At 53.8% G+C, this 23,270-nt stretch overlaps 1 protein-coding gene across 1 annotated transcript in view; it reads left to right on the top strand.

Moving 5' to 3' along the window:
* SF3B2 (splicing factor 3b subunit 2) overlaps positions 1-23,070 on the top strand; it is a 31,238-nt gene extending 8,168 nt beyond the window's left edge. Inside the window, exons 6-22 of the mRNA XM_090054945.1 lie at positions 15,056-15,191; positions 15,393-15,493; positions 15,690-15,792; positions 16,096-16,181; positions 16,688-16,891; positions 17,435-17,572; positions 17,968-18,048; positions 18,610-18,837; positions 20,302-20,451; positions 20,543-20,632; positions 20,850-20,957; positions 21,489-21,596; positions 21,733-21,875; positions 22,062-22,163; positions 22,280-22,379; positions 22,479-22,664; positions 22,876-23,070. Of these exons, the coding sequence (XP_089911071.1) occupies positions 15,056-15,191; positions 15,393-15,493; positions 15,690-15,792; positions 16,096-16,181; positions 16,688-16,891; positions 17,435-17,572; positions 17,968-18,048; positions 18,610-18,837; positions 20,302-20,451; positions 20,543-20,632; positions 20,850-20,957; positions 21,489-21,596; positions 21,733-21,875; positions 22,062-22,163; positions 22,280-22,379; positions 22,479-22,664; positions 22,876-22,947 (2,136 nt within the window). The 3' untranslated portion in view covers positions 22,948-23,070. The remainder of the gene's footprint in view (positions 1-15,055; positions 15,192-15,392; positions 15,494-15,689; positions 15,793-16,095; positions 16,182-16,687; positions 16,892-17,434; positions 17,573-17,967; positions 18,049-18,609; positions 18,838-20,301; positions 20,452-20,542; positions 20,633-20,849; positions 20,958-21,488; positions 21,597-21,732; positions 21,876-22,061; positions 22,164-22,279; positions 22,380-22,478; positions 22,665-22,875) is intronic.
* The last annotated feature ends 200 nt before the right edge of the window (positions 23,071-23,270 follow it).

The raw sequence follows: 23,270 nt of genomic DNA, 5'->3' as shown, positions 1-23,270 counted from the left end.
TCCTCCCACACTTATCTTTATCTGGCTCCTGGGGCTGTTCCCATGACTGTGTGCGACTGCATGCTGGCCGTGCCCCAAACAGCCCCTTATAGGCTGGAATGTTGCCAGCCTGCAAGGGGAGACCTGTGCTTACTTGCTCCTGAACCTCTGAAATATTATTGTGACCCACTTTTGGGTCACAACCCACAGGTTGAGCAACTCTGGTCTACTCGAGAGAAACCTCCTCCGATTTGTCCCCTACGTGCACGACTGTGACTTGCCACTGGAGGCTGGGTGGGCCTGGGCAGGGTTAGGAGCTGTAGCTGTGAGTTGCCACTAGAGGGTTGGTGAGTCAGGACAGGCCTCTAACCATGATGTATGGGTGGAGGTGTGAGAGATCCTGGGATACTGGAGGATTTCAACTGGGGCTGAACATCTGTGGGGAGTGGCCACACCTTAATGGAACAGGGACTGGGCTGTGTGGATCAGAGGTGATCCTGCCTTGTAGTGGCAATAACTTTGAGCCACAGAAAGAGTGCTTGACACCACTTTAAAGCATTAATGTGCAGACATTCCTGGGATTAAGTGCTCTAGGAGCCACCCAGAATTAGCATGTAACAAGGCCCTAACTGAGTAATTATTACAGGTTGGCCTCTTCTGCTAGTTATTGTTCTGCTCCCTGTGGCTAAAGCTTCTTATCTTGTGATCCTAATATAAGCCCATTGCCCTACTTAAAGTATCTGTGAAGTATATAATGAGTACCTGTGAAGTATTAAGGTAACACTTTTTTTTTCCCTGGGACAATACCAGCTAATTCCAGTTAATTGCTATTCAAGCTTCTTGTGGAAATGGTCATCCCCACACCTGTTTTGATGTGAGTGGAAGCTAAGGTGAGCCAAGAAAAACCCAAGTCTTATTAGCCTGTGAGCCTAATGCAGATTTTGCTTTCCATTTTGTCTGTATAGAAACCGCTCTTACCGTATTTCTCACGTATAATATACAATTTAATTGCTAGTAACTGGCTGGGGGTGGGGGGCAGGTATGTGTTGTATGCTGGAAGAGACAGTACATGTACTGTCCAAGATGGGAATTAAAGTCTAGTTTGCTGCACTTCATCCTGTGGCATTGGATTATCCAGAATGATGAGGACACTAATTGTTCTGCCTAATCAATGCTCTACCATATTTATACTGGGAGGTTTCTTCTTTTCTGTGGGCCTTTCGGCATTCCCAGCATCCTACAGCATGCACAGACTTTTCTGGCTGATGGACCGAACCCTCTTGCTGGTTTTAGTGTAGACTTAAATCTATGGGCTGCTGGGAACCATTTTTTCCTTATGGCTTCCAGGATGTATCTTTGGTTCCAACCCTCCATCCTCAATCCTGAGACCCTGAGGTAAATGACTTTCTTTGGCCCACTGGACTAGGGAAGAAACTTCACATGTGCTGAGGGTCCAGTACCACCCTGCTGGGTTTTGAGCTTGATCTGTGGGTGTCTTTTTGGCCACATATATCTGTTGAAATAATCTGGGTAAGTTCTCCCAGGTTTGTTCACCGGGTAGAAAGTTTACCTGGAGACCCCAGAACAGATATTTGAATGCTGAGCCCTTGAGAAGTAGAGAGCTTGTAGTGTTGATGCTCTGCAGCGACATCTCGGTGCTCTGCAGTTTCCCTCGTTCTGCCTGGAGACAGATGGCACCAGGGCATAGGACAGCCCTGATTGGCTGATCCGGGCTGCTCAGACTCAGCCTGTCTGCTTGCAGCTACGACAAGGAATTGCACAGGGGGTGTGTTCATAGAATCCAGCAAGCGATGCACTGCCCCTGAAAAGGAGGAGAACAGGAGCAGAGCATGCTGGGATGCTTGAGGACTGTGCTATGGCATCTCTCAGACAAAAATGTTTTCTCAGGAGAAACTTGGTGATTTAACCCTGGTTGTTCTCAGGTCGTTTTTCTCTTGGAGCAGCTACTTTTGGTCTGGGAGAAAAGTCCTAAACATCTTTATAGTCATGGGAGAGCACCTGCTCCCCCAGGAGAAACTGCACATCTGTATGTGGCCTGTGTCAGAACTCTAGGCCAAATCCCTAGTTTAGATGGGGCTGCAATTTCCTAGGTTGGGGGGCGTGGGGCAGTGAGCACGTTGGAGCACCGGGTCTCAACCTTCTTAGACTAGAGACTCAGCAAGTTTTCAGGATGTAATGGCACCTGATTTAAAAAACAAATGGAAATATTGTATGAATATTGTAATGAAAACATTCTTTTAGCAGTGAATATATTAGTAGTTGTGTTGTTGCATGTTATTTTATATTATAACAGTCACCCTTTTGGGCTGCATCCCCCAGCTCTGCCTGGTCCTACGTACATTAGGACCAGAGCAACACTTGAACTCCATACATGTGGATTGGAGTTACTTAGGGTTACTATACATCTGGGTTTTCCTGGACATGTCTGGGTTTTTGCTGTGCCTCTGGCTTTTCCCAGGCGCTTCTAGCTTGGCTGCTTGGGCTGGGAGCAACAGGGCAAGGTGACTGGCTGTTGGGGGATCACGTGCTCTGTGCGCAGGCCTGGCAAGCTGTTTGGGGGTAAGTGAGACATAAACACAGAAAGACGGAGAACGAGTGTGTAGGGTTATTTTATATTTCCAGGTCCAAAAAAAGAGGACACTTGTCATGTTGGGGAGAGGAAGTGGGTTCAATAGGATGGGGGAGGCAGTGACATGCCCGTGCCCTGACACTGCCCATTCTGTTGCCCCTCACTGCCAAGCTACAGCCCCCACCAGCCCTGCCCTCCTGGGCAGTGATGGTGCCCCTCACTCCTAACCCAAAGCCCTTGGTGTTGCCAATGACCTGCACTCCCAAACCACAGTCCCCCCCACCACCCTAGTGCCCCACACTCCCAGACCGCAGCCCTCTGCACCTCCAGCCCTGCTAGAGGGGCCCCAGCTGTCCCCGTCTTAACCCGGTTGGAGTGCAATGGGTCCGATTCATCCAGGTGGCAGCGGAGCGTGCCTGGCCCCAGCACAGGTTGGCAGAAGAGGAGCGGAGGCTTGTGGCACCCCCTGCCCTAGGATGGGGCTGCACTGCACCCGGCAACCTGGCCACAGCAGGGCACGGGCATATTACTTCCCCCCTTCCCCTGTGCTCCCCTCTCCCTCCCACAAGTGTCGTCTTTTGATATTGGAAATACGGTAACCCTAGAGTTGCTGCTGGGGATGGGGCCAACCAGGAATGCCCCTTGCCCGTGGGACTCTGTGGCTCTCATGGGGAGGAGTGAGTGGCATGTTTAATGCATTGCATGGGTTGGGTATTGCGCCACCCTGACTTGTAGCACCTCTCACAGGATCTCACGGAGATCTGATTGAGAATCACTGCCTCGGGCCGGCAATTATTTCTGGTGAAGGGCCACTTACTGACTTTTTGGCAAGCCATCAAGGGCCGCATGACAGGCAGCCAGGGGCAGATAAATATTTATTTTCTTAATTTTGGGGGGCCCCATGAGCCAGATAGAATGGCCTGGTGGGCTGCATTTGGCCCCCAGGCCACATTTTGCCCACCCCTGAACTAGGTTCTCCTGTAGGCCCAGTGGGGAATCACTACCTTGGAGAGCAACTAGGACCTCCCAGGGGTCCAGCTGAAAATCACTGCTTTAGTGACTACTTGGTTGAGAGAGGCATGAGCTTTCCTAGGCAACAGCCTAATTTCATATATCCCAGGAACGGACTGGCTGAAAGAAGAGAGAGCATAGAAGGCCAATACTAAGAGGTAACCAGGAAGCTTAATTAGCTTAGATAAGATAAGGTAATTACCACCTGGCCGGACGCCAGAGGACAAAGCTAGGCCAGGTAACAGGATCCAGAAGCCCTGTTGAGACAGGTGAATGCAGTCAAGGCTGTGGAAGATTTCTTGCTCTGCTGTTTTGCATCCTAGTTGGTTTTTAAAGCTGTTGGGGCTCAGGGCAGCTGTTCTGAGGTTAGGGCTGGTTGTTCAGGGTGGTAGAAGCTTCCTGCCAAGGGCTTTGGGGTCAAATTGGCGTCTGTTTGTCTGCTTTGTAGGGCTTTCCCTGTCTGGCCAACACACAGAGGTCACAATGAGCTGGCACGGTGCCTTCTGCTCATCTGCAGGCTAGCACAGCTCTCCATCTCCGAGCTCCTGGAATTTCCTTAATTGCTTCTTTCAGAGGCAGAAGCCGTCTGCCTGGGAAGCTGCTTAATAGCTGCAGCTTTCCTTTTATTTCCTTTGGTTCCTTTTGCACAGCTGTTAACTGTTCCGGACAGCAGGTCTCAACTTCATTAGACTCCGGGGCCACCACAGAAAATGCTGGCTCTTCTCTTTCACTCTTTTCTTGACTATGGAAAAAGTACTAGGGTGATTGTGGTGTTGCAATGACCTTGGCGCCCGTGGCAGGCCAGGCCGGTTTGGACACTGCATTGGAACTCTGAGTTTACTTCGTTTACTGGAATACAACATGCACCCCTTCCTGTGGAAATCGGGTATGTGTGTTCAGTGAGGAAGCATGGGAGCTGAACTGCCCAGCCCTTCTTGAGCTGGGTAGGCACCCAGGGCATACCTGGCTCTTGGGGTAGCTCAGGCCCTCAGCTGGCCTGTGAGGCAGGAAAAGGGGCCAGGGGCCTTCTTGGCTGGAGCAGAGAAGAGGTGCTGGGCAGTTTGGCTCAGCCAGATGGACCTGTGGCATGCTGCAGCTTGGGGTTAACAGAGCACTCGCAGGTTTTTGCTGCCCCCCTTTGCTGTGTGTCAGGGGGTGTTTTTACCTCCCTCAGAGGCACTGGGTGCTGGTTACATCCCAGGCTGGGGCTGGTGACTATGCTGTGTAGTGCTCCAGCCAGGACTTACGGCCAGAGGTTCCTGCTGGGGGGGTCTTACCTCTATGCTCAGGGTGAGACTGATGCTCCATTTGTGGTTAGGAAGGAATATTACCCCATAGTTGGGTTGGTATGGATTGGCAGGTTTTGCTGCCTTCTGTAGCAGGGAGGATCAACCACTTCCTTGGCTTTCAAATGTATATAAGCAACTTTTGCGGCAACAGGATGTTGGCTGCCATAGTCCCCCTGCTTTTCCTGTGCCGGATTCGGGTGTGATGTCTTGTGTTGTGCCAGGGGTGACCATGTTGTTTTGCAAAGAGGTTGGACAATGGATCTGTCTGGGATTGTTTGGACAGGGATGATCCCCAGGCAGGGATTAGGCTCGATGACCTCTGGAGGCTCCTTGTAGCCCTACTTCTCTGATTTGCAAAGTCCCTTCCTGCCCAGCTTCCCTATGATCTGAAGTTACTAAAACAATGCGGCATCACTATTATGACATCGCGTGCAAGATTAATAGAAGCTGCAGCAAGGTAAAATATTTTTAAAAAAAAATTTGACTTAATGGTGTGTGAAACACAATACTTGATGTATACAATAATACAAAGTGCATTTAGACAACACAGCATACATAAAACAAACCACAGCTTAAAGAACTGTGGTGCCAATTGATAGATGTCTGCATGCACTTATGTTAATGGGTGGATATGCACCCAATAAAACAGCTTTTCCAGAAGGAGCTTCAATATCAAAAGGGGAAGGAAAAATATTAAACGGAAAATTCAGATAAAATTAAAACCCTGTTCTCCTTTTGGACAGGCAGCCAGTGTTGTGTTTTTTGTTTTTAAACAGAGCAGCAGCCTTTTCATCCCTTAAATTTAATTTAGTTGGGACTGAGAACTCCCAACTCAGTGCTGTGATGAAAAACTAAATTGCTTTTAAGTGCTGGAAAAAACTCCACATGAGTCTTAAGGGTTAAGAGATTTCTGGTTTGTACTGCAGCCAAGTCCTGGCTACCTTAAAACGCAGGAGAGACTGTTGCTTTAATGCCCTAGAACTCAAATACATTTTGATAATATTCACTGATACTGTTTAGACACCAAATTCAGAATCAGTCTATTTAAAAGACCTGAATTCTCTCTGTATGTTCTTAAACTGGTTTAAAAACAGTATTGTAAAAGAATTTTTGGCTGGCTCTTTCTTTCACATTCAGATGCTATCGTGAAGGGGGGTGGGAAACCCAGTTAATTAAAACTGGCCTATTCTTAATGCTTTTAACACCAAAATTAGCACAAATCCATCTGTGGTGCTGGGTTTGTCGGAGGCAGTACTGTCAGGCCATATGGTTGTACCACAAGCATTGGTTCAGTTACAGCTGCAGATGCAAAAACATCTCTGAGCTGCTTCTCCAACGCAACCCAGAGATTTCCAGGCTGGCTGAGCTCTTTGCCATTGCTCTAGTGATAGAAGGGATGAGTAAAAGCAAAGAGCTGGCATTTTCCAAGTGGGGCCCTTGGGTCTAATGAAGCTGAGAAGCACTGCAGCAGAGTTGATCATCCAGTAAATCCATTACTGTGCTTACTTGTGTGCTGCACACACCATTTCCCCCAGGAATCAGTCTGCGCCCCCCCCCCCCCCCCCCCAATTGGGGTGCCTGTCTTAAGTGGGGAAGCTGAATTTTCTGCCTGGGTTAAAAGCCGTTTGCTCTGATTTCTGATCCATAGTACAGCAACTGTGGCTGCTTGAGGGAGCCCAGCCCCTTGTTCTTCACTCCACCAGTGTTAATGACCTTCTTTGCTGCCTTAATGGTTCTGATGTTCCACCAATCAAGCTAACCTTTCTTAGGGCACTCTCCCTGTCTGCTTGCTATTCCTGGCCTCTTTCTTCCTATTTCAAAGCCCAGAAGACCCTTTTGCTCTTTCCAAAACCAAAGTCATTTATAGAGAGGCTCTCCAGCAGAGCTGAGGTTTCAGTTTCAGTTAAGAAACGGAGGGTGAGTCAGCTCAAGATAAGGCTCCATCCCTGCTCTATAGAGCCCTAACTGTGGAAAAATCTTTCCCCCCCAAAAAGCAATGCATGTATCTTATTCCAGAGCATGTTGTATGTAAGAAAAATGCAGCAAGTCATATTTTGCACAAACGAAACTCACAGTTGGGTCTCACTTCTCAGCATAACAAGAGTGCGTTGTTTCCTGACCAGTGCTTTGAGATTTTCAGACCTTGCCCAGAGCCTTCCATTGGTCTCCTGTCATTCTTATTCATAGACGTTAGGGGCTGGAAGGGACCTCTCGAGATCATCAGGTTCAGCCCCCCTGTGCTTGGACGGGGAAGATGCTCACCCCAGCAAGGTGAGCATCCCGGTGTTTTTTGAAGATATCCAGAGTAGGTGATTGTACCACTTCTGGGTAGAGTCTATTCCAGACCCTGGACACTTGAGTTGTAAAGAGTTTTTCCTTATGTCTAATCTAAGCAGTCTTCTAGCAATTTATGACCGCTAGTCCTAGTCTTTGTTTGGGGAGCCCTTCTTAATGTTGGTTGGCTAGAATGGGGATTCAGGTCGAGTTTTCAGACCTTGCTACTGTGATGGTTGGTTATCCAGAAAGATGGGACATTAATTGCTCTGAATAATTGACTCCCTACAGCATCTCTGGTCCTAAGCCCATGCCAGTGCCATCAACTAAGGATTCTAGCTTTGTATTAGTCCCAGACATCTCTGCTTGGGAGCTGGTTCACAATTGCACATGAAGTGTCATGGTGCTCATGGCAGGAGATGGAAGGGAGTGAGCCCCCAGCCTGCTTCAGAGTGGGCGAGTTAGGAGGTTGCACCCATGGTTTGGGCATTCTGGGAGCTGGAGGATGAGCAGAGTAGCGGTAGCCTAGGGAGTGAGGACACAACTTGTTGTGAGCTAGATAATCAATGTAGGGAGCTCATTCAATTTTTGAGACAGAGAGGAAGAAGGGGGGCAGTAGAGTTCTGTCCCCATACCAGAGCAGCCTGTGGGGGAGCAGTCCTAGTTGGGGTGGGAGGGAGAAGCAGTGCAGTGTAGGATGCCCAGAGAACTGATCAGCACTGTATCTTGAGCATATATTAAGCTTTACAAAAACAGGACATTGGCTGCCATGGTCTCTTGCTTTCCCAGTGGCAGGTTCAGGTGTGATGTCTTGTAGTGTTTCAGGGTTGGCAGTGGCTTTATTAATAAGTTAACTGATGGATTTGTATGGGATGGTTTGGACAGAGCTGGTCCTGCCTCAGGTGGTTGGATTGGATGTGACCTCTGGATGTCCAACGTCTCAGTGATTCTATGTCCAGAATGCTTCATGTCCACACATAACACTAAGACTGTTCCAAGTACCTACACTCATCGCTTACCACACTCACTTTTTCAATTGCTAATTTTGGGGGGCAGTGAATCATCAGAAAGGATTATTAGTAGTCTGGTTAAAAGGCAAAAACTTTTTTTATCTTGATTCTGCCTTCCACAAACAAGGTGTGCATCTTGCTTGTGGGATATGGGGTACATGCATAAGTATGGTCACACTTGGTTTTCCAGGGACACTTTCAAATTGTTCCAGGTGACTTTAAATGAGTTTAACAGGCTCATATGTCTATCTGCTTCAGGCTCAACCTGCCTGAAGAAGCTCATTTAATCCCCTCTAACGTGTCGGCATGTCCATGCCCTAGGGGTTCCAATTTCAGTTGTTTGCCAGGGGCTTCTGTTTACATCAGTGCTTCTCGACATTTATTAGACTTGAGGCATCCCTTGATAGAGTCATGGCACCCTGTGGAAAATGCTAGCTCCTAGGTTTCTGTCTTTTTTGACTACAGAAAGTTCTTAGACCAATTCTTCTGTTGCATAGAACTCAGAGAGCCTTCAGGAGGTCTCCAGAATGGTTTTAGCACCATAGATTCTTATTTGAAATCTCTGAGTCTACTTTGCGAGTTGTGTTTGCACATCTAACGGTGCTACTATTACGTGGCATCCTGCATCACCCCGAAAGGTTCCAACAGAACCCTGCTTGAGAATTATTCTCCTATTTCACAGCCTGGAAGACCCTTTACCTCTTTTCAGAATCATAGATTTATCCATGGAGATCAGTCTTCAGCAGCAACTAGGGTTTCAGCTTTAATTGTATCTGAAAGGGAGGGCAAGGCTGCTGAAGGTGAGGCTCTGTCCCTGCCCTATGCAACCATAACTCTGGAAACAGCACCCAATAAGTTCACTTCTCAGCACCAGACTCCCCACTAGTGCCTGCCACCATAAGTTAATTGTAATCTGTCCCCTCACTGACTGACTTTTCTTTGAGCTTTGTTGCCCCATGGGTGGATTCTGAGAACCAAGAAAGGTTCAACGAGGCAGTCACACCACTGTGAAATATTCACAGTATCAGCATATTGAAATTTTTAATAGCAAACTCAAAAACAAAATACAAGAAACACATAAATACCTAGACAGTACAATTGAGACTATCATGCACACAACTGAAAGATATAAAATACATGTTCATCTGAAGACCTAGCCATCTTACTGAAATGTAAAAGCAATTTAATCTTAACCTTTTTGAGTCCCAAAGCCTTTAAAAGCTTCTAAGGGGAGAGCCAGGTAGGGACAAGATATTCTTATCTAGGTTTGGAAACTTAAGTCTAACTAGCATAAGAATGTAAGAAATGCCAGACTGAGTCAGACCTATGGTCCTGGTATCCTGTTTCCGAGAGTGTCAGGAACAGATGCTCAAGGGAGAGCCTTGAATCGGGTATCTTTTAGGAATTATCCATCCCTTACTCAACACCCTCTCAGGTATCCACCATTTCTTGTGTTAGAGATGCCTGAGAAAATATCTTCAACTGCTCTGTTCAACAGCCAGTAATAGATCTATCAGCCATGAATTTATCCAGTCCGTTGTGGAACCGAGCTGTGGTATCTGCCTCCACCTCTTTGGTAATCCCTCAGTCGAGGATGATTATCTTCCATGATTGTCCTGTCTGTGGGTCCATATATGGCTGACGAGGCTGATCCAGGATTGACAGACTCTACTGCAATCTGCCTCTACTGCCTTCTGTGGCAATGAACTCCACAAGTTAACCGTGGAGGGGGGAAAAAAAGTCCGTTCTCTTATTACTTTTAAACCTGTCACCTACTAATTGCAGCAGGTGCCCCCTGGTTTTAGTGCTCTGGGACTTGGTGAGCAGCAGTTCCCTGCTTACTTGGTCCACAGCTTTTATGATTGCCTCTATTTTATCCTCCCCTCTGCCACCTCCTTTCCAAACCAAAGAGTACCAGTCTTCTGGTCTCTCCTGGCCTGACAATCACTTTGGATGCTTTTCTTTGGACCATTTCCAGTTCTTCTGTATCCCTTCTGAGATGTGGGGACCAGGAGTGCACTAACCAGGGACACTTGCAAATGGGCAGTTCAGCAAGAAACGTAGTTGAAGGCTAAGGGCAAAAATCCCAAAGCGTGGACCCCATTTTATACTTTGCAGCTTGGCTAAAATATCCAAAAGCTTCCTAAATGAAGTAAAAAAAAAAAAATGAAAGCATTTCTAAGAAGTGCTACTCCATGAACATAAGACCTACCATCAGCTGGGTCAGCCCATAGGGCCGTCTTGCTCAGCCTCCTGGGTCATGGGGCGACAGAGCGGAGGCTTGAAGGGGGAGCAGCTGGGTCTGACCAGGGTTTTGCTTGTTCCTCTCTCACTTGCAACATCCAGCACTTAAGGGCCAGGAAGTTTCAATTCAGAAGCCATGCCCCTCACTCCTGAGCTCAGTAGCTACTGATGGCCCTTTCCTCCACAAATGTATCCACTCCCTTCTTGAGTCTGGCTAAGTTCTCGGCTTCTACCACGTCCTGCAGCAATGAGCTCCGCCCTTTAATGAGACGCAGTGTGAAAAAACTGCCTGGTGTTAGTTTTACACTCCCTAGCTACTGGATTCATGTGATGACCCCTCGTTCTTGTCTGGGGAGAGATGGTAATAATAAATCCCTACTGGCTATGTCTTTGCTGTTCAGTATTTTGTAACCCCTTCACATGTCCCCCCTCTTTTGTAAACGGACCAGGCCTGGCCACCTGGTCATCCACCGATCAGCCGTGTTGCCCTCTGGAGTCCTTTTGGAGGTGCGGGGAACAGAACTGGATACAGGGTTCAAGTCATGGACTCCCCATGGCTCTGTGAAGGGGCATCGGGATACTTTCTGTCTTGGCCACGATTCCTTTCTTAATAATCCCTAACGCGTTGTTTGCTTCTTTGATGGCTGCTGAGCACTTGAGCCGATGGTTTTTAGCAAACTGTCCCTAGTGACTTCCAGATCTCTTTCCTGTGTGGTACCAGCTTATGTAGAGCCCATCGTTAATAAAGCTCTAATTAATACTCTTAATTGAACAGAGCAGCTGGAGATGGTTCCTCTGGCATCTCTAACCCAATAAATGGTGGATGCCAGGGTGGCTATTGAGTAGGGATAGATCACTCTAGAGAGATCCGGGTCGATGCTCTCCCTCTAGAGCATCCATTTCTGCCACTGTCGGAGACAGGATACTGGGCTGCAAGGACCATTGGTCTGACGCACACTGGCACAGCTGATGTTATTATGTTCTTAATATTCCCAGGCCTATTCTTGTTCCTAATACATAAGCAACATCTTATCCAAAATTAGCCTTGTCTGTCATCGTGCCACTAAATGAGCTTGAGGCAACTTTGCAGCCTTTGCCCTCTGTGTTTCTTTTCAGTCGTTGTCCTTGAGCTTGTTAAAATGGTTTAAATGTCTGTGGTGTTCTCTGGCCTGATCATTCCCTTTGCCTCTTCTCTTAGCCCAGTGTTTCAGTCTTTGGAGGCTTGCACCCCCCTTTGCTTTCATTCTCTTTCTCTTATTCCTACAAACAAATACTAGAGCAGTTTTTCCTGTGGCAAAGAGCTCAGAAAGACACAGCTGGGGATTCCTGTTTGAAATGTCTGTTTCTCTCAGGAGACACAGTTCACTGCAGTAGTTCGAAGTCAGTCACATGCACCTCTAGAGATGAACTAAATAATATAGAGAGAGAGAGCAAAAGCTTTTTGCACCAAAGCTAGCTCAGGTAATGAGATAAGAATTTGCAGTCTCTGTTTTAACCAGTCCTAACACAGCCCCCGCTGTGGATGGCCTCTTGTTCTGCATTTTCCTGTTCAAACTGGCTTGAGACCAGCCATCCCAAGGTCAGTGATGAGGTGTCCAGAGATGCTGAAGTGTCTACCACAGGCTTCAGTGTCTTTCTGCAGCTGGTGTTTATTCATTCTTGCATGTAGAGCTTTCCCTGCCTGCCCGATGTAGACAGCAAGGGGCACAGTGAGCAGTGGTGGCGTGTACGATAGTGGACTGGGGGGTGAAACCTTGGATGTTGCACTCCACCTTATAAGACAACAGGTCCCTGTCCCCTGAATCATGCCAGTGCCCTGCCACCCCTGAAAGGATTTCCAGGCACCCTGGTGTGCTAGGACACCTGGTTGAGAAGCACTGGATTAGACTCACAGGAGCCTGAGAACTGCCGTTGACTGCATCAGACCCTAGGTCCTTCTTGTCCAGTCTCCTGTGTCACCATGGCAGAGAGAAGAGGCTGGAAGGGGAGTGACGTGGGTCTGACCAGGGATTTTCCTCCTGTTCCCCTCTCACTTGCAGCCTCCTTCATTTAACGTCTAGGAAGCTCTGATTCAGAAGCCGTGCCCCTCACATCCCTGCCTAGTAGCTGCTCATGCCCCTTTCCTCCCAGAACTTGCTCAGTCCCGTGATGAATCTGGCTAGGCTCTCGGCTTCCACCGCACCTTGTGGCAACGAGCTCCATCCTTTAATGAGATGCTATGTGACAAAGAACTGCCTGGTGTTAGTTTTAAACTTCCTACCTACATAAGGAAGAATTTCTTTACTGTCCGAGCCCCCAAGGTCTGGAACAGTCTGCCAGCGGAGGTGGTTCAAGCGCCTACATTGAACACCTTCAAGAGTAAATTGGATGCTTATCTTGCTGGGATCCTATGACCCCAGCTGACTTCCTGCCCCTGGGGCAGGGGGCTAGACTCGATGATCTCCCGAGGTCCCTTCCAGCCCTAATGTCTATGAAATCTACTAGATTCATGCTGTGACCCCTCGTGCTTGTCTGGGGAGAGACGGCCAGTAATAAATCCCTACTGACTTTTGCTTTGCTGGTCACTATTTTGCAAACCCTTCCCGTATCCCCCCTCAAGCATCTCTTTTTTAATGACCAGCCCTGGCTTCCCCAGTCAGTCTCTCCTCGTGTAGAAGCCCCTCCGTACCACTGGTCATCCTTGTTGCCCTTCTGTGGACCTTCTCGAGTCTTTTTTTCTTTCTCTATCCTTTTTGGAGGTGTGGGGACCAGAACTGGGCACAGCACTCGAGGCATGGATACCCCGTGGCTTTATAAAGGGACATCTGGATACTTTCTGTCTTGTCCACCATTCCCTTCTTAATCATTCCTGGTGTGTTGTTTTCCTTTTTGACAGCTGCTGAGGCCAGAGCTGGTGCTTTTAGCAGGCCGTCCATAAGGGATCCCAGATCTCTTTCTTGTGGGGTAACGGTTCATGTAGAACCCATTATGGTGTGGGTCGAATTTGGGTTATTTTTGCCCTGGTGCGTCACTTTTATGCCGATCTGCATTGAATTTCACCTGCCATTTAGGTGCCCGTTCTCTCAATCGTGCCTCGATCCTTCTGTGGCTCCTTGCAATCCACCTTGGTCTATACTGCAGAATAATTTTGTGTCATTGGCAAATTTGACCAGCTCACTGCTCTCACCCCCTTTCCAGATCAGTCCAGACTCCCGCTGCCCTTTAGGCAGCTTAAAGCGACAGCAAAATTGCTTCTAAATAGGCATACAACACATGACGCCCTAGACTGGCCCTGTCCTCATTTCCCCCCCATTCCTCTTCCAGCATCAGCAGTGCTGAGACCTCCGCCTCTTTTCTCCTTGCTCCACGTGACCCTTCCCTTCAGCTCGCAGACAGAGGAGCACAGAGCTCCATGCTTTCCTTAATGACCCATTTTTCATCAGCTGTGCTAACACTGGGGGTTTGGCACATGTGACGCCTAAGCACCAGTGCTCAACTAGTCCTTCCTGCAGTATAGAGAAGGGCAGCAAGGAGGACTAGCAGTATGGAGGGGCTTCCACATGAGGAGAGACTAATGAGACCAGGCCTGTTCAGTTCAGAAAAGAGGTGTTTGAGGGGGGAACATATGAAGGGCTTACAAAATGCTAAATGGCGAAGAGAAAGTCAGCAGGGATTTATTATTGACTCTCTCACCAGACAAGACCTCAGGGTCACAGCATGAAACTAGAGGCCTTGTCACATGTTCCAAATAAAGCTGGATAGAAACTGGTTATAAAGTTGTTACGTGCTTTCGAACACTAACGTGGTAGCTGGTTTGCTTTCTTCATAGCTGGACAGCCATTTTTATAGCATGAGGATTACCCGTCATGTGGCCAGGCTACATTTATTGCACGATGAACTCATTAATTGCATGATCGTTACTTGGTACGTGTGGCCTTATAGCACAGTGAATCTATTAATTGTGTGATTGTTACCAGGCACATGTGGCTAGGCTACACTTATTGCGCGATTCACCAGTGAATTGCATGATATAGGTAATGTGTGGCAGGGGCATAGCAGGTTGTCAGTTTAGAACTAGCACACGGGAGTTCTTTTTTACCCTGTGCTCAATTAAAGCATGGCGTTCATTGGCACTAGATGTAGAAGCTGAGAGTTCAGCCTGATTCCCAAAGGGACTGGACATGTTCTTGGAGGAAAGGGGCACCAGTAGCTATCGAGCACGGGAGTGAGGGGCACGGCCTCTGAATCAGAACCTCCTAGACCTGAACTGCTGGAGGCTGCAAGTGGGAGAGGAACAGGGAAAACCCTGGGTAGGCCCTGTTCACTCTCCCTTCCAGCCTCTGCTCTCTGCCGCCGTGGGACACAGGAGACGGGGCAAGACAGACTGAGAGTCTGGTCCAGTTGTGGCAGTTCTGAGGTACCCCTGCCGCAGGCCCTCAGGATTTAGCAGCCCCTGGCAAGTCCCTCGCCCAGCCAGTGAGGGGTTATTTTGCAGTCCGTGCTGTGCGATGCTCTCCTGGCCCCAGGGACACATCCCAGAGGTCTCCAAGTCTGGCTTGGCTCCAGGGTTTCTCTTGGAGGCTTGAGTGTTGGTAGCCATCTCCTGGGGAGGGCAGGAGAGGTGGAGCCACTGCCCTGCCTTGCTCATGCCCTCTCTGCCCCTCTTTCCTGCCCCACAGGCTGCTGTTCTCTTGGAGCAGGAGCGCCAGCAGGAGATGGCCAAGCTGGCCCCCCCGGTGCCCCGCACAACTCCTGACGCAGGGCCAGTAAGACCCATCGGAGCCATGGGGCCACGGCCCCCCATGGCAGCCAGAGGTGAGAACAGGACAGCTGCCCAGCCCTGCTGGAGGTGCCAGACCCCATCAATCCTGACTGGGGGGGAGGGGGGGGGTCAGGGGCCTCTGAGGGGCACTGGCCCTGATCCCCCCCCCCCCCCAAAGGGAGCACTGGGGAAGGATGTAGGTGGGACAGACTGGCTGGGGGCGTCTCACAGGGCCTACGTTCCTTGTCCTGTAGGTGGTGCCCCAGTGGGGGCTCAGCTGCCTGGGGTTCCCATGGGGGCCCCCAGCCCGAGGCCCCGAGGGCCCCCCCCTCCCCCTGGAGAGGAGATCCGAGAGGTAAAGGGATCTATTTGAGTGGGACTGGAGGCTGGGAGTCTGGATGCCTGAGTTGTCTCCCAACTCGGGGTGTAGAGGGGAAGTGGAGTCTGGGGGTGGGGGGGTGAGAAGGTTGGGAGCCTGGACACCTGGGTTCTCTCCCCACCACGGGCTCTGGCCTCGGCCCTGGGCTCAGTGCTCTTCTCTGCCCCTGCAGCCAGACGACTCGTCAACTGGCCCCAAGATCCCACAGGCACTGGAGAAGATCCTGCAGCTGAAGGAGATCCGGCAGGAGGAGCTTACAGTGCCGGGTGCCCCTGGTAACCACCTGGGCCTGGGTGGAGGGTGCTGCCCATGTGCTGGTGGCTCTAGTCCCAGCTGGGGTCAAGCAGGGAGGGCTCCTGGCTATATACGAGCTCCAGCAAGGGCACTGTGGTGCCAGGACTCCTGGGTTCTGTGCCTTGGGAGGTGCTGGATCCCCCCGACCACAAGCAGTCTATTGCTGTGGTCCCTTTCCTGGCCTCCTGCCTGGTATCAGGCCACAGTGCAGTCCCTGTCCTGTCCTGTCCTCTCCCACATTGAGGGGGCAGAAGCCCCCCACTGACTTGTCTCTGTACCCTCAGATGATGATATGGAGACGGACTCGAGGGCCTTGCTCAGCATCTCTGCGTCGGAGACCGAGGAGGACATGCTGCTCTCCAAGAAAGAGGTGAAGGGCTGGGCCCGGACACCTGGGTTCTCCCTCCTGCTCTGGGAGGGGAGTGAGGGCTGGATGCCTGGGTTCTCCCCATGCTCTGCAAGTGAAGTGAGGCTTGGGGTTACAAGGAAGGGGAGGTGAGAGCCCAGGTGCCTGGGGTCTGCCCCTGCTCTGGGAAGAGAATGGGGGGCTGGGGGGGAGCTCTAGAGCAAGGGGAGGGTTGGGAGTCTGGATGCCCGGCTCCTCTCAGAAACAAGAATACAGTCCAGTTCCTTGGGGAAGGACCCACAGTTCTGTGCCTCAGTTTCCCCTTTTGCAAGACTGGCTGGTACTGGTCCCTGGCTGGATGGGCCCCTTAGTCCCTCCCCCAGTGCTGGAGACCTGTTCATTGGAACCACTATCTGTCTCCAAGGGGCCCTGTGTCTCTATCCCTGAGGCAGCTGCATCCTAGTGCTGGGTGAAAGGCCCTGTATCCCTTGCCCTGACACCCCTGGGCGCCATTCATCTCCACCCTGCAGAGAAACCGGAAGCGGCGGAACCGGAAGAAGAAGAAGAAGGGGCGAGTTGGGCGGGAGGCCACAGGGCGCCAGGGCCAGGCCTCCGTGGCACCCCCTGAGACCAAGGGCCCCGACGCCACCGTGGACATTGAGTACGTCACCGAGGAGCCTGAAATTTATGACCCCAACTTCGTGTTCTTCAAGCGCATCTTCGATGCCTTCAAGGTGTGTGGGGCGGGTAGCCTGGATGCCCCTGCGCTGGGAGGGCAATGGGGTCTGAGGCGCGAGAGCGGTGGGGGCCGAGGGCCTGAATGCCTGGGTTCACCCCACTCTAGGAGGCCAGCGGTGTCTGCTCGGGGGATTAGGAGCCTGGACATCTGGGTTCTTTCCCTGCTCCTCGAGGGGAGTGGGGTGATGCGGGGTTAGAGCAGGGGTCCTGGATGCCTGGATTCTCTGGGTGGGGAGTGCAGTTTGGAGGTTTAGGGCAAGGGGGGTGCCCCTTCCAGGTTCTTGCCTCATTTTAGGAAGGCAGTTGGGTCTGGTGGGTGAGCAGGGGTGGTGCTGGGAGCCCTTAGTTCTCTCTCGAGCTCTTGAAAGGGAGAGGGGTTGGGGGTTACAGCAGGGGAGGCTGGGAGCCCACACACCTGGGTTCTCTCCTCGCTCTGTCCAGGCTATTTTCCCTGCCGTGGGGTGACTGAACCCAGTGCTGCCCTACTGCCTCTGCCTGAGGTGCCCCTACCCCTGCTGATCCCCCCACCTTCCCCACAGCTGACAGACGATGTGAAGAAGGACAAGGAGAAGGAGCCTGACAAGGCTGACAAGCCCGAGAGCGCTGCTGCTCCCAAGAAGAAGGGCTTTGACGAGGGCCGCAAGGGCAGTGACGATGACAGCACTGATGACGAGCAGGTGGGTGGGGACACATGGTAAAGTAGGTGGGGCCAGGGTGGGTGTGGGCGGGGCCCAAATGGCAAGTGGGAGTAGTGAAGCCTGGGCAAGTGGGTGGGTCTTGGTGGGGGCTGGAGCCCAATGGAGCTCTGCCCTGTGGGTGGCTCTGCTGCAGGGGTGTGAGGGGGGCCGTGTCTGGGGCTTGGGAGGGCATAGGACTATCAGGGCTGGTGAGGTGATTGTTAGGGGGTTGTGTGAGGTGCTGGGGGTGCTTATGGGAGTTAGGGGCTGGGAGTAGGGACAGGGCTGAGACAGGGATTCTTTGTGGGGTGGGGGGTGCAGGACTCCTGGGGGCGGGCCAGGGGCTGGCTGGGCCCCTGGAGCACAGGGTGGTGCTGACGGGTGTGCGGCTGCAGGAAAAGAAGCCTGAGGCACCCAAGCTGTCCAAGAAGAAGCTGCGACGCATGAACCGCTTCACCGTGGCCGAGCTGAAGCAGGTGCAACGCGGGAGGGAGCTGGGGACTGTGGGGTATGGGGGCGGGAGCTGGATCCAATATGAGGGTGTTGGAGGGGGCCTCCAGGGCCCAGTGCAGTGAGAGGACAGTTGGCTGCAGGGTGGCTTTCCCAGCCTGATGGAGAGGAGCCTCTAGTACCAAGGTCTGGCTGGACCAGGGCAATGGCTCTGGTACTGGGGGAGGTAGGGGGTGAGATTTGGTAGGAGCATGATTGGGGGGGGGTGGTCCTGGGGGCTGAAGTAGGGGAAATTGGGGGGCACCAGTGCTGAGGGGGTTGAGCAGGGGGCTCCAGTGTTGGGGGTGGGCAGGGGGGTGGTCTGTGGCCCGTGGTGGGGGTGCAGGGGAGCTTGGTGTTGGGGAGTGGGGCTGGGCAGGAGGGCTGAGGTACGGGCAGGATGGGCGGCTCTGGTGCCAGGTAAGGGACAGGGTGGTCGTCTGGGGTGGGTTGGGGGCAGGAATGGGGGGCTCGGGTGCCTTGCAGAAAGGGGTATGTAAGGGTTGGGCAAGCCCGTTGCCTAGCTGTGACACTGTGCCTGGCTACAGCTCGTGGCACGTCCAGACGTGGTGGAGATGCATGACGTGACAGCGCAGGACCCCAAGCTGCTGGTGCACCTGAAGGCCACACGCAATTCAGTGCCGGTGCCACGGCACTGGTGCTTCAAGCGCAAGTACCTGCAGGGCAAGCGCGGCATCGAGAAGCCGCCCTTTGAGCTTCCTGATTTCATCAAGCGCACCGGCATCCAGGAGATGCGTGAGGCTCTGCAAGAGAAGGTACCAGCTGGGCCTGCAACACCTGTCTCAGCCTCTTGCAGCTGGCTCTGGGGAGCTGGATGTATGTTGTATCCAGCTTAGGCTGGGCCCGCTCTGGTGTGGGCATTCACCCCTCAGAGCCAGCCCCATCCCGATACTGGGCAACATGCCCATGGCCCCTGACACACACCCCGAAGCTGATCGCGTGGCAGTGCTGGGTGAGGGGTCCTGTATTCCAGCGCCCGGCACCCATCCCACGAGGGTGTACATCTTGGCTCCATATAAGCAACCACTGCCATTGCGCCCCAGATTAGCACCAAATAAGTTTCCACCTGTTATTCCTAGCTCCAACACACCCACCCAAGAGGAAGCCACATTTCATCTCCCACTGGGAACAGTTTCCTCTGGGGATGGTTAGTGGTACCCACCCAGGGTCCCCACCAGCTGTTCACAGGGCAGGGGATCAGGGGTCAACCCTGGGAGTCACGGGTGGTTTAGAGGGGCACCAGATCTCGGCTCAGCAGCCAGCACAAAAGGGTAACACAATGTTAGGGGATCACAAAGAAAATTGGAAAGACGGGAAAGCATTATAATACCCCTTTATGAGCCCGTGGTGCAGCCACACCTCAAAGCGGTGCCCCGGTTTGGTCCCCACACCTCCCAAAGGACATACAAGGCCTCAAGAAGGCCCAGAGTGGGCAGCAATGATGAGGACATGGAGGGCCTTCCATAGGAGCAGAGACTAGAGGCTGAGAGAAGAGACAGTAGCGGGGGAGACACAAGAAGGGCTTACAAATGGTGGGGAGGGTTGACGGATTTCTTATTGGCTGTCTCACCAGACGAGACTGAGGGTCACAATGCCAAACGAGTCAGCCGCCCATTTTAAAACTAACATGATGAAGCCATGACTTGTGTGATGCTTGCTTTGCACGCATGGCCAGTCTGTATTTATTGTGCCATTGGTGGGGGTGGGGATTGCGCAATGTATGAAATGTGTGGCAGGTCCTCAGCTGAAGATGGACACAAGGCAGCTCTTTTTCACCACATGGAATTGAAGTGATGGGCTCATTGCCACCTGAGGCAGTGGAAGCTGAGAGTTCAGGGTATTCAGACAGTCTTGGAGGAAAGGGGTGTCAGCAGCTATTGAGCATGGGAGTGTGGGGCGCAACCTCTGAATCAAAGCTGCCTGGACCCTAAACGCTGGAGACTGCAAGGGAGAGAGGAACAGGGGCAAACCCTGCTCAGACCCAGTCACTCTCCCTTCCAGCCACCGCTGTCTGTCCCCATGTGACACCGAAGACTGGGCAAGACAGACCTGGGGTCTGACCCAGCACATGGCAGTTCTTACATTCGTATGAGTCTAACCCACCCCAGAGGCAGCTGCATCTGGGTTCCAGGGAAGGGTCCCTCCATGCACAGGGTGGGTGACCATCTCAGGACAGGGGTTGGCCCAGGGCTGTCAGCTCACCGCTCCCCTCCCCACAGGAGGAGCAGAAAACGATGAAGTCGAAGATGCGGGAGAAGGTGCGGCCCAAGATGGGCAAGATCGACATCGACTACCAGAAACTACACGACGCCTTCTTCAAGTGGCAGACCAAGCCCAAGCTCACCATCCACGGGGACCTCTACTATGAGGTGCGGGGCTGGGCTGGGCTGGGCCAGGCCTGGGGTGGCCACTGGGCTGGGTGGTGCTGGGGCCTGCTCTGACCCTTTCCATGCCCCTTAGGGCAAGGAGTTTGAGACGCGGCTGAAGGAGAAGAAGCCAGGGGACCTGTCGGATGAGCTGCGCATTGCCCTGGGCATGCCTGTGGGGCCGGTGAGCATGGGGCAGGGCAGGGGACTGTGGGTTGGGAGTGAGGGGCACCCACAGGGTTGGGGGGGGCAGGGTGTTGTGGGTCATAAGTGGGGGCACTGGGGGCTGTGGGTTGGGAGTGAGGGCACTGGCAGGGTGGGGTGAACGGGGCTGTGGGTTGGGAGTGAAGGGCACCAGGAGGCCATGGCTGGGCTGTCACTGAAGCTGGTCTCCCCTGCAGAATGCGCACAAGGTGCCCCCGCCCTGGCTTATTGCCATGCAGCGCTACGGCCCCCCACCATCCTACCCTAACCTCAAGATCCCGGGCCTCAACTCCCCCATCCCTGAGGTGAGTCCATCCATCCCTGCCATCCCACCCAGAGACATGCCCCAGCACCAGCCCTGTGTGCTGTTGGCAGCGGTGGCTCCACAGCTGGAAACTGGAGCCTGGGGTTTATCCCACAGCATCTCTCTGCACAAGTCAGAAACAGACCCCCTGAGTCCTGGGTGGCAGTTCCCTGCTCGATCCAGCCGGACCCCTCATCTTCTGAGACCTGGGATAGAGCCTGGGAGCCAGGTTCCCAGCTCTAATGAGAGCCCAGAGCTGGGAGGGAACCCAGGGGGCCAGGCTTCCAGCCTCCTCTGCTCTTAATCCCTGTGCCCAGTGCTGATTTCCCCTCCCAGAGCCAGGGCAGGTCCCAGGCATCGGGGCGCTCAGTCCCCCACTCCCCTCCCTCAGCCAGGCTGGAGCCCAGGCTGCCAGCCTCCACTCCCTTCCCAGCATGGGCTGCAACAGGACCCAGGTGTCGGCTCCCGGGCCCCACTCCTCAGAGCTGGGGGGGAACCCAGGCGTCCCAGCTGACTCTCCTGCCATGTGCAGGGCTGCTCGTTTGGGTACCACGCCGGGGGCTGGGGAAAGCCGCCTGTGGATGAGACAGGGAAGCCGCTGTACGGGGATGTCTTCGGGACCAATGCCGCTGAGTTCCAGGTAAGCCCTGCCCTGGAGCACGAGGGGCTCCCATGGGCCAGTGGTCCCAAACCCTCTGTACCCTTCCAAGGGGGCACCAGTGCCCCCTGGAGGGGCCTGACACAGCCCCCCTCTCATCCCCCCGCCACGTGTGCAGACGAAGGCAGAGGAGGAGGAGATTGACCGGACGCCTTGGGGGGAGCTGGAGCCATCAGATGAGGAGTCCTCGGAGGAGGAGGAGGAGGATGAGAGCGATGAGGAGAAGCCTGATGAGACTGGCTTCGTCACACCCGCCGACAGGTCGGGGGCCCAGGGGCAGGCTAGTAGGGCCCTGCCTGGTGGGGGGGGCACTGGGTGCTGGGGAGGCCCTGTTCGCCGGGGGAAACATCTGGAGGATGGCAGGGCGGGCCCTGACCAGTGGGGTTGAGGGGTGGGAGCGACTGCTGGCCATCAGGTCTGACCACCTGTCTCCTCCCTTCCCCGCAGCGGGCTGATCACGCCGGGCGGGTTCTCGTCGGTGCCGGCCGGCATGGAGACCCCCGAGCTCATCGAGCTGCGCAAGAAGAAGATTGAGGAGGCCATGGATGGGTAGGGCTGTTAGGGCTTGGAGGCGCAGGGGATGCCATGCTGTGGGGGGTGGGCAGCATACTGGGGGGGCACCCTCTGCCCACACTGACCCCCCCCCCCTCCCCCTTGCCCCGCAGGAGCGAGACGCCACAGCTGTTCACCGTGCTGCCCGAGAAGCGCACGGCCACGGTGGGCACTGCCATGATGGGCTCCACCCACATCTACGACATGTCCACGGTGAGTCTCCACAGCACTCCTGCACCGGGCCTGGCAGGGTGGGGCTGGAGCCCACCCCCACCACGGCCCTCGCCCCCCTCACCCTCATGCCTCCCACAGGTGTTGAGCCGCAAGGGGCCGGCACCGGAGCTGCAGGGCGTGGAGGTGGCGCTGGCACCCGAGGAGCTGGAGCTGGACCCCATGGCCATGACGCAGAAGTACGAGGAGCACGTGCGGGAGCAGCAGGCCCAGGTGGAGAAGGAGGACTTCAGCGACATGGTGGCTGAGCACGCTGCCAAGCAGAAGGTGAGGCTGGAGCCAAGGACCAGGGCCTCTTCCTCCCGGGATGGGGCTGCAGGGGTGCCGGACAGGAAGGAGCCTTCCCCCCCAAGGGGGCCAGCCTCACTTCGGGCCGCGGCGCGGGCTGGGGCCGGGTATGGGTGCGGGGGCGGGTGGGGGTGGCTGTGCTGGCAGGGGGCTGGGGCACGCGCCTGACTCCTCGCCCTGTCTCCTGCAGCAGAAGAAGCGGAAGGCGCAGCCCCAGGATGCCCGCGGTGGGGGCAAGAAGTACAAGGAGTTCAAGTTCTAGTTCCCTCCCCCCGCCCCCACTCTGGTTTTGCACCCCCCTGCCTGGGGGCAGCCCCTCCCCCCACCCCTGTGGTTTTGTGACATCCCTTTTGTAAATAAAGTGCTGGGCGCTGCCCGTCTTGCCCCCGGTGCTGCCTGCGTGTCTGGGGGTCGGGGCCGGGCCTGGGCCACGGCTGGCTGGCTCCCGCCGCCGCCGGGGCCGGGGGGGCGCAAGGCCCTGGCACCCAGCGGGCTCCGCGTGGGCCTGCGCCCGTGTGCGTGGGGGCCAGGGCCCCGCACCGCCACAACGTCCGCGCGTCTCGGACAGGGCCGCGCACTGACAGT

The sequence above is a fragment of the Crocodylus siamensis genome, chromosome 6, assembly GCF_052110815.1.
Source record: "Crocodylus siamensis isolate JL-2025a chromosome 6, ASM5211081v1, whole genome shotgun sequence".
Lineage (NCBI taxonomy): Eukaryota > Metazoa > Chordata > Crocodylia > Crocodylidae > Crocodylus > Crocodylus siamensis.
This window is presented reverse-complemented; position numbering and strand designations above follow the sequence as displayed.